Source organism: Fundulus heteroclitus, chromosome 5, assembly GCF_011125445.2.
Source record: "Fundulus heteroclitus isolate FHET01 chromosome 5, MU-UCD_Fhet_4.1, whole genome shotgun sequence".
In the NCBI taxonomy this organism is placed as follows: domain Eukaryota; kingdom Metazoa; phylum Chordata; class Actinopteri; order Cyprinodontiformes; family Fundulidae; genus Fundulus; species Fundulus heteroclitus.
In genome coordinates this window covers 30,514,854-30,531,695 of record NC_046365.1, presented here as the reverse complement: position 1 = coordinate 30,531,695, position 16,842 = coordinate 30,514,854, and the positions used below count along the sequence as shown (strand labels likewise).

Below are 16,842 nucleotides of genomic sequence, written 5' to 3'. Positions count from 1 at the left end.
TTTAGGTCTAGGAAAGTAAGGCAGGGAGTGTCAAATATGGGACACTTCAATTTGGCTCAAAACATGGCATGTCCCGGCTGATATGGGCAACCCTGCCATGATCTGGGGTCTGGGATCTACAACTGTGCTTCCTACTTACCGTCGCTAAGGGGCGGCTATCTGCTGGGTTATCAACTGCATGGAGTCCGGCCTCCCAATTCTGACACCCTCACCTCCAAAGCTACAAAAACACTTCATGTTGGTTCTGTTTCTCATTTAGACAGCGGCTGTGGCGTTCAACAGAAGCAACATCTGATTTTCGAAAGAAAGACTCATTAAGTAATTCACAGAAATTGAACTTTGCATTTATTTATTGGTTAAACAGCACTCATCTCCACCTGAGACAGTCCAGGCTCCTCTCGCACATCATTTGGCGTTAGCCTATGCTGAAAGTGTGTTGTACAAAAACAGGTTTTAAATCAGCATCTAATGCTCAAACGTTATCGGTTTCATTAGATCGCACGTTTACATTGTGATATTATTTCACAACATAGAGTAAAAGAACCATTCATGCTGCAGTTATCATGTCTGAAAACTGCCGGGTTTATAAATAACATCCAAACAAACTCTTCTTGAAGTCGGACAAAGTTCATCTGTGCATCACACGTTTATGGCTATCAAATGTGCTTTCATCCACATAGTAACAGGTACTGGGAGAGTTAACAATAAAAAAAAAAAAAAATCAAAGTCCAGTCAGTCGATCTGACCTGAAGGCATTTTCTCTGCCGTTTGGCTGAGGCTGAGAGAAACAGGAACTTTCCGGCCTATCAAAAGGTTTTCCAAAGTGCAAATCAAAATTGTTGGATTTTCTTTAACAGAAAAGCTGGAGTTTGAACTTCAAACAATTAACGGGTGCAGTAAATTGGCAACATTCTAAAAAGAAACGCCCCCGTTTCCTCTTTTTCGGGATGAGTAGCTATTCTATTAAAGTTACACCGTGGACACTTTCAGAGATGTTGAGGGAATAGAAATGTGTTTTTTTTTTTTTTGTAATTCTAAAAGGGAATCTAAGGGGAAAGAGATTACACACAAGAGGACCCACCTGTGTGCACATAAATAACATCGCTATGTGTCTGAATAGCTTTTTCACTGTAATAACATTCTAATTACACTCCTCCTCACTTGGAGACGGCCACCTTCTTCGTGACACTTGCTCTCCTGCTGCTGCCGCCACCCGCCGCTCCTCCTCCACCTCCTCCCTGCCAAAGCTGACTGGGGATGGTGAAGGCGTCGACGCTCATCCCCATGGTTTTGGACGGGATGGTGCTGAACTGCTTGCCTGTCGGAGCTGTATTTGAAGATGGCCTCCACCTGGCCGGAGCCTACCGACCGCGGGCCCACCCCCGCCAGCCGCACCAGCTCCTGCGTGTCGGGGTTCATGGTGTAAACGCCTCTGAACTGACAGTTGGTGTCGCGGAAGAGGATGAGGAAGTGGTTGGCAGAGCTCTTCTCCATTTCCTGGAGTAGGAATGAAGGGAAGACGAGAGGAATTTGTTTACAGTCTTCAGACGCTAATTGCAACATTTCTGCTAAAAGGTAAAAAGAAAGAAAGAAAACGAAGACCCCAACCTCGACTATCTTGTTCTTCTGTGTCTCGTTCACCTTCCCAGCCAGGCAGCAGCGTGACAAGGCGTTGTGAATAATGAATTTATTGGACTTTAAGCTTGGCTCTTTAAAGAGTTTTGGGCCTGAAAATACAAACACAGGTTCACAATCATTAAGGTTCGTTTTGCCAAATCCATCTATGAAAACTGTAGCGTACACAATTTTTTTTTTTTCCTCAGCTCACAAAGACAGCTACCTCTGATTTTAGTTGTGGTCAGAATGTTGCTGTTATCATTCAATGAGTAAAGAGCCAGAAAACCTTGAATTTTGATAAACTTGCTGCCATTTTTTTTTTATCAGCAATCAGTTGAGCGAGTTGTCACCATGAATGGTATTTTTTCCAGCTGATATATTAAAGAATTATTTTTGTTCTTTGACAATTTATTTTGGGAAAAACTGCTTAGTTTTAACCTAAGAGCAACATATATGCTCGTGCTCTGTTTTTCAGTTCACATAAAACTAAGAACAACATGTGTTATTTTGCTATAACTTGTTTTAACTTGTGGTGGGAACCTATGACAATGTGTTGTGGGAAAGACTGATTCTGTATTCCTTATTTTGCTTATATTTGCGCTATTATCTGAGTTTGGTTTATTATTTTGCTTCACACACTGCTGAGATGCTGGGAACGGTTTTGTTTTGGAAACGGGATGAACAGCTCAGATGGGAGGGAGAAGTGGCCACTCTCGCTCCCATCTGATACTTTGTTTATTGGTTTAAAAAGGAGGACACCGCCCTCAGTCGTTGAAGTCAGCCGTGGGTTGTGTGGACGCCCGGCCGCGTGGATTGTGCTCTAACCGGACTGACCGACTTCCCAGTCCTAACCATGGTAAGAGATGGAACAACACGCCTGTTTGAAAGCTTGTCTGCTTTAAGTGCTTGCTACTTTGCGTGTGCGAAGTGCTTGCTGTTTTGTGTTGCTGTGTTCTGTGGGGAATAATAAATGTGGGCCTTATATTCTAACAGAAACAGTGTTTGAGTCCTTATTTGTGTTTGCCAATCTCTTCCGAATCTGAATAAAAATTTCATAAAAAAACAGCCGAGAAAGTTAGATAGTTTTAATCATTTTATCATTAGCTGAAACTCTAATTATATTTTAAAATGAATGAAATGATTATGGATCTATACGGCCAGTTATTATAATCATTTCTATATTTAAATGTCTTTTTAAAAGGTTTTTTTTTGGTTGAAGAACCTTGGAGACTTTCCTGAAGCATCTCCAGCATTGTGTCCTCTATTGATTGGTTGACACCTCCACTACATCAGCAAGTCAGAAAGGGAGAGAAGCCAACATTTTTGTAACTGAGAGCTACTTCAATGGTACCGTGTCATACGAAGGGCTACCTGTACTGACCTTTGAACTACAAGAGTCCAAGTTCACCTTAACTTTACGCAATATAAATATGTTTTTAATGCTTTTGTAATTTTTAAATCCATGTTAATATAAGTATAATTAAAAAGGGAGAGCAACAGAATAAAATAGCATTTTAAATGCAGCTCACTGGAGGGTTGTGCCGTTTTTTTTTGTTTGTTTTTTAACAGGCTTGTGGGCACCACACATGGTCCTTAGAGGCTACCTGGTGGCCGCAGGCACCATGTTTGTGACCCCTGAACTAAGGACTATCATTCTACTGGGATATTCCTGCAGTCAAAGTATCCGAGGTCAGCCCAAAGGCTAGTGGCTAAGAATACCCACCCCATTGATAGGCTTCTATCTGGAATTGGATAACAACAGATGTGGAACGAGACCTTTAAACCCTAACCTCCCTTTCCGTTCCACCGCAGAGTAATCGGGATAAATGGAGATCTTTTTAGCCAAAGTTTCAAGAAATTCTGATAAAGTCTGGAACACAGTTTAAGCCTAATCGTTTGAATATTAAGATAAGATACATTCATTTATTATTGCAGACTTTTTACTCTTTTGTCAGGAGTATTTTTGTTTGTTCTTTATTGTTAGTCTTAATATTTGTAGTAAGGTCAGTTTCTAACTTTATAGTCAGGAAGCACAGAATTACAGTTTGCAGAATTATTTCACTCCTGGAGTAGTAGGGCCAGGTTAGATTATTTTAAATATTTTTATTCTTTAGGATAATAAATTCAGGAGAATGAAGCTAAAGGGATACGAAAATAAACTCGTAATATTACAAAAACAAAAATACTGCGAATACAAAGTATATTCTGAGATTAAAGTCCCTCTGATACTGTTTAGTGACTGAGTAACTGCAGATTTGCCACATTTAAGATGGCGGACGCTCTGACGCATCGCAGCATAGGCAGAACCCGCCCAATGACGCGTCTACGTATATAAGGATAGCTCTCCCTCTCAGGAGATAGCTGTGTACGCAGAGGGGCGGAGTCATATTACACACTTAGGAAGATTTACATTTTATTTCATTAGTAGCTTATTTTAAGCTACTAATAAAATCTAAATCTAAATCTGTAATCTCTTATTCCATTAACTGCAGCACTGAGAAATATAAAGGCAAAAAATACTTCCCTCTGGAGGAAAATGATTCACTTTCTCAAGACTGACTGGTTAATTATACAAGACTTGAATTTGTTGCGGCACTACTATTTATTACAACACTGATTGCGGGACGGTGCTCTCTAGTGATGTACCTGTGTACTCCGGGGCGGGTGAGGTCCCACTGGAACCGGTCTCCCAGTCTTTGTCTCCGTTCTGGTTTATCGGTCTGCTTGGAGTCACGCATCGCGAAGGCGAATCATGACGGCTGCTGGGGGAAAACACAGGTAACAGAACAATGAGCCTTCATCTCTTTACACGATCCGCTTAAACCCGAGGAATGAGATGGAGGACGGGTGGAGTCAGTTATAACTATTTCTTTTTAATTAACCTCATCATCAGTTATCACAACCAGACAAACAAGGCAGGGAACACAACAATTGTTTCTCCGCAGAGCTCCTGTTTTTAGAGTTAAGCTAAGTTGTTGTTTTCTTTTGGACATAAACCAGCTTTTTTAACTTTACAGAATTTCTGCACATGTTTAATTAAAAAAAATCCTACCTTTTACCTGACTCTCATTTACAGATTCCTCTGTCAAATGTTTGCCTATTTTTAGAACATAAAATTACTATTTTGCTATGAATGTAAGGAAGACATGACAGTTCTACAGTAGTAAAGCTTCAAATATGCAACCTGCCAAAACAGAGGGCAGAACATTGTTATGGGTGTTTAATTCTATTATAAGGGGTCTATCCACACACCTCACCATCTCTTTTTCAATGTGAAAACATAGTTGCCCCTTAAACCTTATATGTGTTTAGGCCAAGTGCTTGAGTGCTTGGTCCACGTTTCTCTGCAGAATTGTTTCCATGTTATACTGGCTGTCTTGGGCAATCTTTTTGCTTAATAAACATCTTTCTTTGAGAACTGTTTTTTATTTTTATGTAGTCATTTTATATTTGTCTGATATCAGAATTCGTTTCCTAATGAATTTCAGTGTGGTAGGCTGAAAGCTTCATTCGGCTATGTAGACTGTGTACAATTTGGAGGTGTGTGCGCTTCTCCACAGCTGGAAGCCTCATCTACAGGGAAACCGGTGAAGGCAACATCTATATTAATTTAGAAAGTGGATATATTGAAAAGTGGATATTTTGGTTCAATAGCTCGGTTAGATACTTCTGGTTGCAGTCAGAGCAGTGACAGTTGCATTTGGGCTTCAAAAAGCAGTATATTAAATTACTTGGAGGGCTGCCATCTGGGTATGGGTGACGTCTGGTTGACATGTGACCAGTGTGGGTCACTTCTCGTATAAAATCTCTCTGATGACCAAGCCCTGCAGGACTGCTAAGGCCCTGTTGCTGCCTGCCTCCTCCACACAACACCCAGGAACCTAATTTGTTGTCAAAACTTTTTGAATAGAGAAGTTCAGTGCATGCTCAAAACTCGTATGCCCCTTCACACACAATAGGGAGGCCACTGCAGTCACAAAGCACCGCCGAAAATTTTCCCAAGATCCTGCAGAGACCATCCTTGTTCTGGCTGATTTTTAACATTGTGTTGTGGCCTTACTCCGGTGTGATGGGCACCTTATCAAAGTAACATTTTTAAATTGTACTTTTGGAAACGTTTTCACCTGCAGCATATAACGTACAGCACAAGGTGAGCTCATGGATGAAGCATATCTCGGTTTCTGTGGCAGGTTTCAGTTGGATTTTCTTTTCTATTTTCAAAAGCCATTCATTTTAGACATTGCTCGTCTGCTGTAGATTGTTTTATGCTGTCATGGTCAGTTTGCAGGGCTGGACAGAAAACAGGGAAAGCAATGTTCTACTCAGTGGTGTACCTTTGGGGTCTCTTTGTGGAGTCGCCATTGTTTCCAGGCTCCTCTGTGGCTGCAAGGTTTAGTGACGAGTGTGAGTAGACCTTCGTCAGCTTAGAGCCTGGGGGCACAAAAGTTAAATCAATACAATCTGAAACTACTCACACTGTTAGCTTATTTGTTTCTTCTTTGTTACTATTTTACCAGTTGCTCCTTTGGCGGGACTGAGAGACAGCTTGGTTTCTTCCCTGGTCATGCTGCGAGGCCTTGAGCGGGTATTCTTAGCAGACGTGCGGCCTGGATGATTGCTTGTTTTCTGCTTCAGGACTTTGTCCAGGTCTTCCATGATTCTTAGCTGGTGTCGTCGTTCATACTCCCCTCGTGTAAAATCGTCGCGCCGAGCTGGGGTTGCAGGAGGGGTGGGCGAAGGTGAGGTCGTGACCGCTGGAGGCGTGTTGGAAGGCGATGCCGTTCTCCTTTCAGAGGATGCTGGTCTGAAAAACAGAAGGAAGAAGGTGGGTTTTATGTTAGAAGCTTGACTTTTAAGAAGTGACAAAATTTAAACAAAAGAATGTCTGCTCATCAACTTTTTGCAAGCGTATTTATGTGTTTGGGTTACCTTCTTTCTCTCTCTTGCTCATGCCATTGTCTCCTCCTCCTCAGCTCCTCTGTTCTCTTCTGCTGTCTTTCTAACAGCAAAGCTCTACGCTGAGCCATCTCCCCTTCACTGTGCACATCCTCCTACAGACACACAGATGCACCATCATCCACATAAGTGGCAAAACTGTGGCGGCCCTAAAAGGTGCAAAACACAACAACCTTTGTAGACAACCCAGGGATTTTTAAAAACGTTTAGATCTCTTGGTCAATTTTGGTCCATTTTTTTTTTGGAAATGTGTAGAATAAGCTCCACATAAAAAGATAAGCTGGTGATGTCAAAATTCTGAAAAGAAAATCAGTTTTTTAGGGTTTTGGAATTGTTTTACAATCAGTTTTACAATCAGTGTCGCCAGGTCTGACTGATAGTTTTCAGCCCAAAACCAACGTAAAACCTGCCCAACTAAAAAAAAAAATAAAAAAAATAAAAAAAATAAAAATAAATCACAACCTCTATTGCATTGATGTTAAAAATGTAGAATTACTCATTACTCAGTGACTCACATAACTACTACTATTAGTAACACATTTAATAAAGAACGCACTATTAGCAAACAATAGCACTAAAACAAAGAGAAAAACGGTGCACATTCAGTTTCTACACAAAATGTGCAATCAGGCAACCAAATAATCTACACACAAAGATGACTTTTCCAAGCAACGCTAATAACATCAATAGCTTAGCACAGCGGCAGCCATAAAACAAGTTAATCTGTTGAAATCTTAATACCGCGTTTATAATTATGACCAATACAAACTTATTTAGCCAATGAGTATTAATCATTGATGATGTCGGGTTTGACAGATTCTAGACAATTAATTAACTACCTAAACTTTTCTCAAAAATTTATGGTGCGCCTTATATATTGTGCTTACTGACTGATTTTATGTGCTACAATGCATTCAAAAATCTGTTAAAATGTGTAAGTACGACTTTGGTTATCAACAAAGCCGCTCCGGTCAATAGATATTTGGAGCATTACGGCACACTGTGTCACTACCTGATCGGACTCCTGAGCTGTCTACAAGACTGCCTGACTGTAATGGCTAAACTAGAAGTGCATTCATGTAAGGAAGCATGCGCCCAGAGTACGCGCTAGCAACAATAAACCTAGTAAGTTAATTCAGACAGATAGCTCTCCCTCTCAGAGATAGCTGTGTACGCAGAGGGGCGGAGTGATATTACACACTTGGGAATAATATTTAATGCGCCTTATAATCCGGTGCGCCTTATGTGTGGATATAGACACACATAGACATGTTTATTCACAGTGCACCTTATGGTCCGAAAAATACAGAAATAAAATGAGTGCAAAGAGTACATTTATTACAATGTACACGTTTTTTTTTTTACTTTTCTGCCACACAATGGAAACTATTTTGATAGAATTTTCCTATGAATAGTCCCTAAAACCCGCCAAAGGTTGTGAAAAGCAGCCCAAATTTTAACAACCCACCCAAACACATTTTCCAGGCCTACATGTTCAAAAGAAGTCCAATTGCAAGGACATCCACCCAATCTGGGAGCACTATTTACAAAGTATTCATACCTCTTGGACTTTTTCACATTATATTAAAATCACAAACCTCAATGCTTTTCATCAGGATTTTCTGTGAAAGACCAAATCAAATGCAAACACAATGCTAATATGGTTTTCAATGTTTTTTTTACTAACACAAATCTGAGAAAATAATAATGCATTTGTCAACACCTGAAAACACCCCACATCGCTACAAGCTTTACATTTCTTGAGAATTCATTTTTCACCCATTTTTTCCTTGTAAAGTGACTCAATGTAGAACATCTGGATATTCCTTTTCAAGACTTGTCCCAGATTTGTAGGTCTGGACTTGGACTAGGCCGCTCTGCCACAAAAATCTGTCGATCTAAATCATTCCATTAGATCATTCCTGTATGTTTATGGTTATTGTCACAAAGGTGAACTTCAACACCTGTTTCAAGTCTGTTGGAGCCTTTATCAAAGTTTATTCCAGAATTATCTTGTATTCCATTTCCTCGATCTTCCCAGTTTCTTTGTCCATGCTTAAGAAAGTATCCCCACTGCATGGTGCTTTAGCCATGTTTCATGGTTGGGATTGTGTGTTGAGAGTGATGTCTTTGTTAGTGTCAATTTGGTAATGTGCACAACTAATAGTTGTCCCATTATTGGACTCCCATCTCTGTAGCTCCTCCAGAATTAGCTTGGACCTCTTGACTGTATTTCTGAATGCATTCAAGAGGCCCAAGACATTTTAGACATTTAATTGTGTTACAATTTTGAAGGTCAGGTATCATTTTCCTTCCACTTTCTCATTGTTCATCACGTTGTGTTGGTCTATAGTATAAAGTTCTAATAACAAACATGAAGTTTGTGGTTAAAATGTTAAAAATTAGGAAAATTTAAAGGGATACAACAAGTATTTCGATGCAGTGTTTTTATTATTTTATAGAGAATAGTGAATAAATTAGGGAGCCACAAATTTTCTATTTTTTTTCCCCCATTCTTACTCAAGTATGGAGAATGCATAAACAAAATCAAACATTTAGAAAGTGAACAGAAACCCTGGGAAGCGCTAATCAATGTCGTACACTTTTAGAAAACCTTTTTTTTTTTTTTATAGGCAGAAAATGCTGCAGTAATGTGTTTTGTGGCTAAGCAGCAATTCTAAACACTAACCTTAAAGAAGAATCCGATTCCTCCCCTTGTTCCAGTCTCGTTCTTCCCCCCGCTCGGCTCTGCTGTCACAATGAGCCCAGTGTGCTCTTCTGGTGGTTCGGTCTGGGCTTCTGGCCCGTCGCTGCCCTCTGTGGCTTGATTAAGTGGATTTAGCGGATCCTGCTGTTGATGAACTGGTCCTCCTGCAGCCTCGGCGGCAGATTCTGTGTGGTCACTCATGGAATCAGAGGAAAACTCATGGCCCTCATCAGTTGGTTCATCGCTGGCCCCCTCTGGCCCTCCGACAGATGACGGCGACACCTCAATCAAGCTGCAGGGCTGCCTAGGACCTTCGCCTCTTTCTCCTTCGCCTCCTGCGCTGTACGCAGCAGAGAGGGACAGAGTGTCGCTTTCAAACGAACACTCAGAAGGAGCACTGGAGCTGCTGCCCCCGGCCGCCCTGGGCCTTTCTTGTCTGAACTGAGGCAAGACCGGCAGCTCTCCGACTGACTCTGCATCCTCCTGCTCCAACTCCAGGCTGAACTGGGTGGGCGTCTCGCTCGACCCCGTGTCTGAGGTGCTCTCGTCGGGTGGCGGCTGCTGGGTGGGCTGAGGACCCTCCTGAGGGGTCCGAGGTCCGCCGATGCGGAAGGAAGACGAAGTCTGGACCTGACACTTGCTGGGAGAGACGCGGCGCAGGTGCGGGATGGTGTCCACGTTCTGGGTTGGTGTCAAGACGCGGTTCAGCGGAGGGAATTTGAGCTCAGAGGGCCGTGGGTGGGGCTGGTGGTGGGTGCGGGTGCTGTGTTTGGGACTGCGGGGGGAGGATGAGGAGTGGAGTTTAGTTCGAGGAGCTGGGCACGAACTGGAGATGATCACTTTGGGGGAGGTGGATGAGGAAGGAGGGAGGTGGGCGCGGCGGGAAGGGGAAGAAGAGACAGGGGGGTTGGAAGCAGCAGGGATAACCCAAGCCTTAGTAGCGCTCCTAGATGGAGTCGGGGTTCTGGGGGGTGTCTTTGTCGGGGTGTGAGGAGGGGTTTTGCAGTTGCTTCTTGGGGCGGTTTTGGGTGTATTTCTGGGTCTTTGGTTGCTCATGAGCTGCTGCTGCTGTTCCGTTAGTTTCTGCATGTCCTTTTGGAGCGACTGCAGGGCTTCACTCAGCTTCTGCACCACTTCATTGTACTCCACGATGACACCCTCTCCCGCTTTCTCTGCTCCTTTCTCTGCGCCTTTCTCCACCCCTGTCTTTGCTCCTTTCTCTTTCTCCGTTCCATTCTTACTGTCCACGGAGAAGGTGACCTGTTTCTCCAAACGAGGGGGGTTGGAAACTTTCTCCGTGTCTTTCTCCTCCTCCTTTTTCAGTTGCTCCTCCATGCGGGTCAGACGCTCCTCGAGGGTCAAGCCATCCTCCTCCGGCCCCTCCACTCCTCCCTCTCCTTGCTCTCTTTTCAGCTGGAGGAAAGCATTTTTTCCAAGCCTCTGCCTGTGCCTTGCAAAAATAGCTTCGATCCGTCTCTTTTGGGCCTCGATGTTTTTGCGTTTTTCTTCGAGTCGGGCTCCCAGCTCCCAGGCTTCAGAGCCGGGCTCGGACCCTCTGACCCCCGGACTCCCCTGCTGGCTGCACACTGGTGTGGAAGGGGTGTGGGGCGTGCTTGCGGTTGATGGGGTCGGAGCTGAGGGTGACTCCTCTCCGGGCGTGGCGGGGTGTCTCCGTCTGTTGTCTCGGCATTCGGCAAAGCTCGTCATCCGTGGACTGTTGTTGTTGTGATTCCCTTTGCCTCCAGACGGTCGGATATTCCCGGGGACGCTTCTGGGGGCATCATCTGATGCTTCTGAAGAGTCAATGCTGCCATCTCTTAGAACGGAGTCGTCATCACGGGACATATCAGAGTGCTTCCTGGATATCTCTCTCCTACCTTGCCTTTCAGCGTTCCCGGCATCCCCTCTGACGGGTCGATACTGGACTCCGGAGCGACAGGGAAGCGAGCTGCTGAGCTGAGGATTGTCCTCTTCAGGGCAGTGAAGAAAGAAACCTGCAGGAGCTCCTTCTGGGCACAGCCTGGGCTCCGGCCTGCCCACAAACACCTCTCGTCCACATTTCTCCGTCGTTCTTCCCTTCTTCCTGTCTTTGCCGCCTGGTATATGAACCACCTGCCGAGCCTCCTCGATGGTCGGCAGCTCTCCCAGCGGCGCTGTTTGTGCATAGGGGACCCAGGAGGAGCGCTGCGACGGGGCCGAGGCGCTGACCAGATGGCTGAGGTCCTCCGGAGGGCTGAACGGGACACGAGTCATCCCTGCTGATGCCGGCGGTGAGCTCAGAGCCGGGGTGCCGGTGAGGTTGTCGGTGCTGACGGAGCGAAAGACAGAATCTATTGGGTTTCCCATGACAATGTCAACATCACTGTCCAGGCCGAATGGGATGCTGAAAGTCACTGCTGACAGAGGACGACTGCGAGGCGGTGGGTGATGACACAAAGATGGATGCCAACGAGCATTTCAGAAGCGGAGACCACAGAAGCCAACGTAAGAAGAGTGAGAAATTAAAACACGAATACAACACATTTACCATAAAAAAAAGCTTTCATGTTGACATACCTGATTTGTTTCTTTGTCCAGCTTTTGTTTTCTGCAAGGTGTAATTAAAAATACTGAGTAAAAATGCAACAAAGCGTTTAGCGGTGCTAAGATACAAAGTGTTTGATTATCGTACCTGGAGATACTGGAGAGCAGATGGGCACAAACGGTTGTTTGAAGATGAACGACGGAGAACCACTGTCAGAGAAATGAATCTAGTTATTTAACTTTCAATGAATCTAGTTATTTAACTTTCAGTCTTTCTGTGTCCGGTAAGACTTTTTCAGACAAGGGCAAATTTCTGATATCAAATAAAAAGAAAATCACATCTCTTAAATAACTTGAAACTGGAAAAAAATGTAACATCCCTTTTTGTTTATTCAATTTCGACACAAATTAGACTTCAGTCATACCTCGGATTTGATCTCTAACCTCTAACCTATTCAGGTGACTCCAAACGGCGTTCCAGGATCATGGTTTTTGTCAAAGCAAACTCCTGTCGATGTAAGTGGCACCCCTGGATCTTAAAAATCAGGAGTCTCAGGTTTCTGTTATACCTTTGGGTGCCAAATGCCTTGTAAGAATTAGAACATGGAGAACCTCCCTTGATTCATAAACCCTTGCTTACGGCCCAATTGCATTTACTACAGCTCATGTTATTAACAATGGATGTTGCTGCAGATGAAATCAGCTTTTATTTACCAATTGCTAGCAGAGGAAAAGTTCACAGAAGAAATGCATTCCTTATTCAAGCTTTAGATTAAAAAAAACACATGGCTTCATAAGTATTACTTTCAGCCATTTTAGTTGTCTTTGTGACATTTCTCAATGATTACTCCCTCTGTGTTCATATACAACCGTCCACATGCTTGTAAGAACTGTGCAGTATTGCTGTTCTTCCTGTTTGCAAAAGCTAATTACACTTTGTGTGGCATGTTATGAAAATAGGGACGTAGATGGTCATTCAAAACAACAGAACCAAACACTATGGACAATGTGTGTGCTTCTGTTTCAAAGGTTAAGCTGACAGCTTGACAACGTCTACAGACGTGTTAGATAATGGAGGGATATATACATATATATATATATATATATATATATATATATATATATATATATATATATATATATACATATATATATATATATATATATATATATATATATATATATATATATATATATATATATATATATATATATATATATATATATAGGGTTAGGGTTGATTCTTGGAGTATAGGTATAATTAATGGATTTATAGTTTGCTAAAAGGGTATCTAAAGGGTATCTATAAATCTGTTCATAATATTTTAGAACATTTTTGTAAAATAAAAAGCAAATAATTGTTTACATTACACAGTGTCTTTTTATTGATTCCCTTTTCTAGAGAAAGGAATCGTGTTTCCATGAGCTGTGAGAACAACAACTTGTCCTCATCTGAATTTGAAAAGTGTTTTGTGGTGTTTCTTTTCTGGTTTTGCTGAGTAATATGTTGTTAAATCAAGCTTTGATACAAGACTGGTTCCTCAATAAATAAAATAAAAATAATATATATATATATATATATATATATATATATATATATATATATATATATATATATATATATATATATATATATACACTGAATGCATCTTTTTTGTAAATAACAGGCAACTGGTACCTGTTGCTGTTCCCACCGACAGGACTTGTACAGTCGAGTAATCCTGAGACATCTAAAGGGTACACACACAAATATAGGGTTTGCATTATTAAAACTTGCACCTAGAAACAACACAGAAAGCTGAGTGAATGGCACTAACCTGTAAGGTCAATGGGTTCGATGGGCTTGACAAAATCTGGCTTCTTAACCTCAAACCACTCCAACATCTCTGCTATGAAGCTCATTATATTCAGCTGCAGGAAAGGAAATGGATACATTGTCTTTATGTTGTGCTACGAAGGATATATTCTCAGTATTGCTGAATAATATCATCCAAAGAGCACAACTCGCACACTGAACAAACAGCGTTTCCACTCATTCCTGCACTGATCTAATGTTGATTGCCAGCAAATGGCTGTTATAAAATATGTCCTCTATCAAGGTGCATCTGAGATGCAATAAGTTGACCACATCCTAGCTGACTAATTTTTACCAAGAGGCTTTTTGTACATACAAACATAATTTAGTAGACACACACACTTTTTCAATCAGACTACCACTGATTTCTTTAAACCCCCATTGTTAGGTGTCGTTCTTGGTTCTAATTCTTTAAAATCGTCTTGAACAACAGTTTATTGGGCTTCCTAAAGCTTTTACAAAGATTTCTTTTGGACTTTGGCTGATTTTCCAATAATTTCTTATACCTTTCCACTTCTCTCATCTTTAGGGTGCCAGTCCCTAAAAACAGCAATTATCAAACCACTGCTGAAAAAGAACAATTTAGACAAATTTCTACTCCAGAACTACAGGCCCATCTCAAACCTCCCCTTTATCAGTAAGATCATTGAAAAAGTTGTATTTCAACAATTGAACACCTTCTTAACAACGACCAGCCGCTTTGATGTTTTCCAGTCAGGTTTCCGTGCTCACCACAGTACAGAGACCGCCCTTATCAAGGTGTTTAATGACATCCATATAAATACAGACTGTGGAAGAACCACCGTGCTGGTTCTATTGGACCTCAGTGCAGCATTTGATACTGTCGATCACTCCATCCTGTTAGAACGCCTGGAGAACTGGGTCGGCCTCTCTGGTACAGCTCTCAACTGGTTTAAATCCTACTTAAAGGACAGGGACTTTTTTGTATCAGTAGGTAACTTTACATCAGAGACAACAAAATCACATGTGGGGTTCCCCAAGGGTCCATCCTGGGTCCCCTCCTCTTCAATATCTACATGCTCCCCTTAGCTCAGATCATAAAAAAACAACAACATCAGCTACCATAACTATGCAGACGACACACAGCTCTACATCACTATGTCACCAGGTGACTATGAACCAATTCAGGCACTGAGTAAATGCCTAGAAGAAATCAATACGTGGATGTGCCAAAATTTTCTTCAGTTGAATAAAAACAAAACAGAAGTAATAATATTTGGACCGATAGAGGAAAGATCAAAAGTTAGCTCACAGCTTCAGTCGCTTCAGCTAAAAACCACCAATCAGGCCCGGAATCTGGGAGTAGTGATGGACTCAGACCTGAACCTCCAAAAGCATCTAAAGACAATTACAAGGTCAGCTTTCTATCACCTGAAGAACATTTCTAGGATTAAAGGACTGATGTCTCAGCAGGATCTGGAAAAACTAATCCATGCGTTTATATTTAGTAGAATTGATTACTGCAACAGTGTTTTCACAGGCCTGCCTAAAAAGTGGATCCGACAGCTGCAGCTGATCCAGAACGCTGCTGCCCGCGTCCTCACTAAGACTAAGAAAGTAGAGCACATAACCCCAGTTCTAAAGTCCTTACACTGGCTCCCTGTATCTCAGAGAATAGACTTTAAAATACTTCTGTTAGTCTATAAATCCCTGAATGGCTTAGCACCTAAATACATCACAGACTTGTTATCAGTGTATCAACCCTCCAGACCACTAAGGTCTTCTGGCTCCAGCCCTACTCTGCATACCTAGAACCAGAACCAAACATGGAGAAGCAGCATTTAGTTCCTATGCTCCACTTATCTGGAACAAACTTCCAGAAAACTGTAAAAGTGCGGAAAGCCTGAGTTCTTTTGAATCAAGATTAAAAACACATCAGTTTAAAATTGCCTTTGACTGTTCTAGTTAAACAGTTTTACTGTTTTTAATGTTCTTTTTTGTTACTACATTCTATCCTTACTTGCTTTTATTCTATTTTCTATCTACATTTTATTATTTTGCTATATCTTAATCATGTAAAGCACTTTGTATTGTCTTGTACTGAATTGTGCTATATAAATAAATTTGCCTTGCCTTGCCTATTACCACACACCACATTGGATGCGATGATGGTTAGGTACTAGGAATTAGTAGAAATGCAGCCAAAATCCAAAAGGCGCAGACAAAAGAAAATCTTGCAAGACCCTCAGAAAGCATAAAGAAATATTTAGCAAGCCCTTATTAAATGGTTAAAACAAAGTCTGGCAGCTTACAGGCAAAATAATAAGTAATCACAGGTGACACAAAACCTTTGCACGGTACAGTATATCTGATGTTTAGGATAATTATTACTGTCAAAGATCTTAATGCCTACATGCAGAGCTGGTGGAGCATAAAGCAGGTCCTCCACAGCAAGGAGGCAGCAGCTCTGCAGGTTGCTCTCACAAAAGTCCTTGATCAGCTGCAGGTTGTAGACGCTGTCCGCCACAGACATGGTGTCCTTCAGACAAACATCTGGAACCAGACCACATAGGGGCACATGAATGTGTGTGTTATGATGGTAATGCACATGCTGAGCAAAAAACCCTCTAAATTTGTAGAAATAAATATAATCCTAACACCATGTATACATGACCGATCAGCTACCCTATTTCAGGGGTTCTCAAACGTTTCGTGGCCAGGGACCCCTAGCAGCGGTACAATTTTCCCAAGGACTCCTTTAGATTCCTCATGCTGATAATATTTTTTAAACAGCCTTTTGTACTGTTAAATACATTAGGAATTATGTATATTTTTTTAAAAAAATATATAAATACACCTAATATTAGAGATTTGGTGAAGTTTAGATCCTCATTCTCGAAAAAGCCAAACTCGATGTAACTGCTGTCATACTTTCTAATTTTAGCTGATTTGGCTTTTACCTTATTTGATGAAGTGGACTGAGTTAAATATTTGTCCATTGTGATACTTAGTTCTACCTGACGCATCCTCAGCAGTGCCTCCTCAGGCCTGACAACATGCGTTTCATGGACCCCTAACCCATGGTTCGCATGTGCCCCAATTAATATAGCTGAAAGATTTTTTATTTATTTATACTTTGCTTTTTTAAATGCAGTCCAATTGTCTATGAATTTTACCCAGTAAACAGGATGTTTTTGCCTGGGAAACTCTGTTTTTTTTGGCC

The 16,842-nt window shown here is 41.7% G+C and overlaps 1 protein-coding gene across 1 annotated transcript in view; it reads right to left on the bottom strand.

The window, feature by feature from the left end:
* Positions 1 to 322: 322 nt before the first annotated feature.
* The window catches only part of LOC105939518 (calmodulin-regulated spectrin-associated protein 3), a 30,876-nt gene continuing 14,356 nt past the window's right edge, over positions 323 to 16,842 (bottom strand). Inside the window, 13 exon segments of the mRNA XM_012881746.3 lie at positions 323 to 1,316; positions 1,318 to 1,497; positions 1,609 to 1,727; positions 4,264 to 4,376; positions 5,952 to 6,048; positions 6,132 to 6,421; positions 6,547 to 6,668; positions 9,263 to 11,690; positions 11,837 to 11,867; positions 11,952 to 12,013; positions 13,482 to 13,533; positions 13,621 to 13,714; positions 16,033 to 16,172. Coding sequence (XP_012737200.2) covers positions 1,158 to 1,316; positions 1,318 to 1,497; positions 1,609 to 1,727; positions 4,264 to 4,376; positions 5,952 to 6,048; positions 6,132 to 6,421; positions 6,547 to 6,668; positions 9,263 to 11,690; positions 11,837 to 11,867; positions 11,952 to 12,013; positions 13,482 to 13,533; positions 13,621 to 13,714; positions 16,033 to 16,172 — 3,887 coding nt within the window. The 3' untranslated portion in view covers positions 323 to 1,157.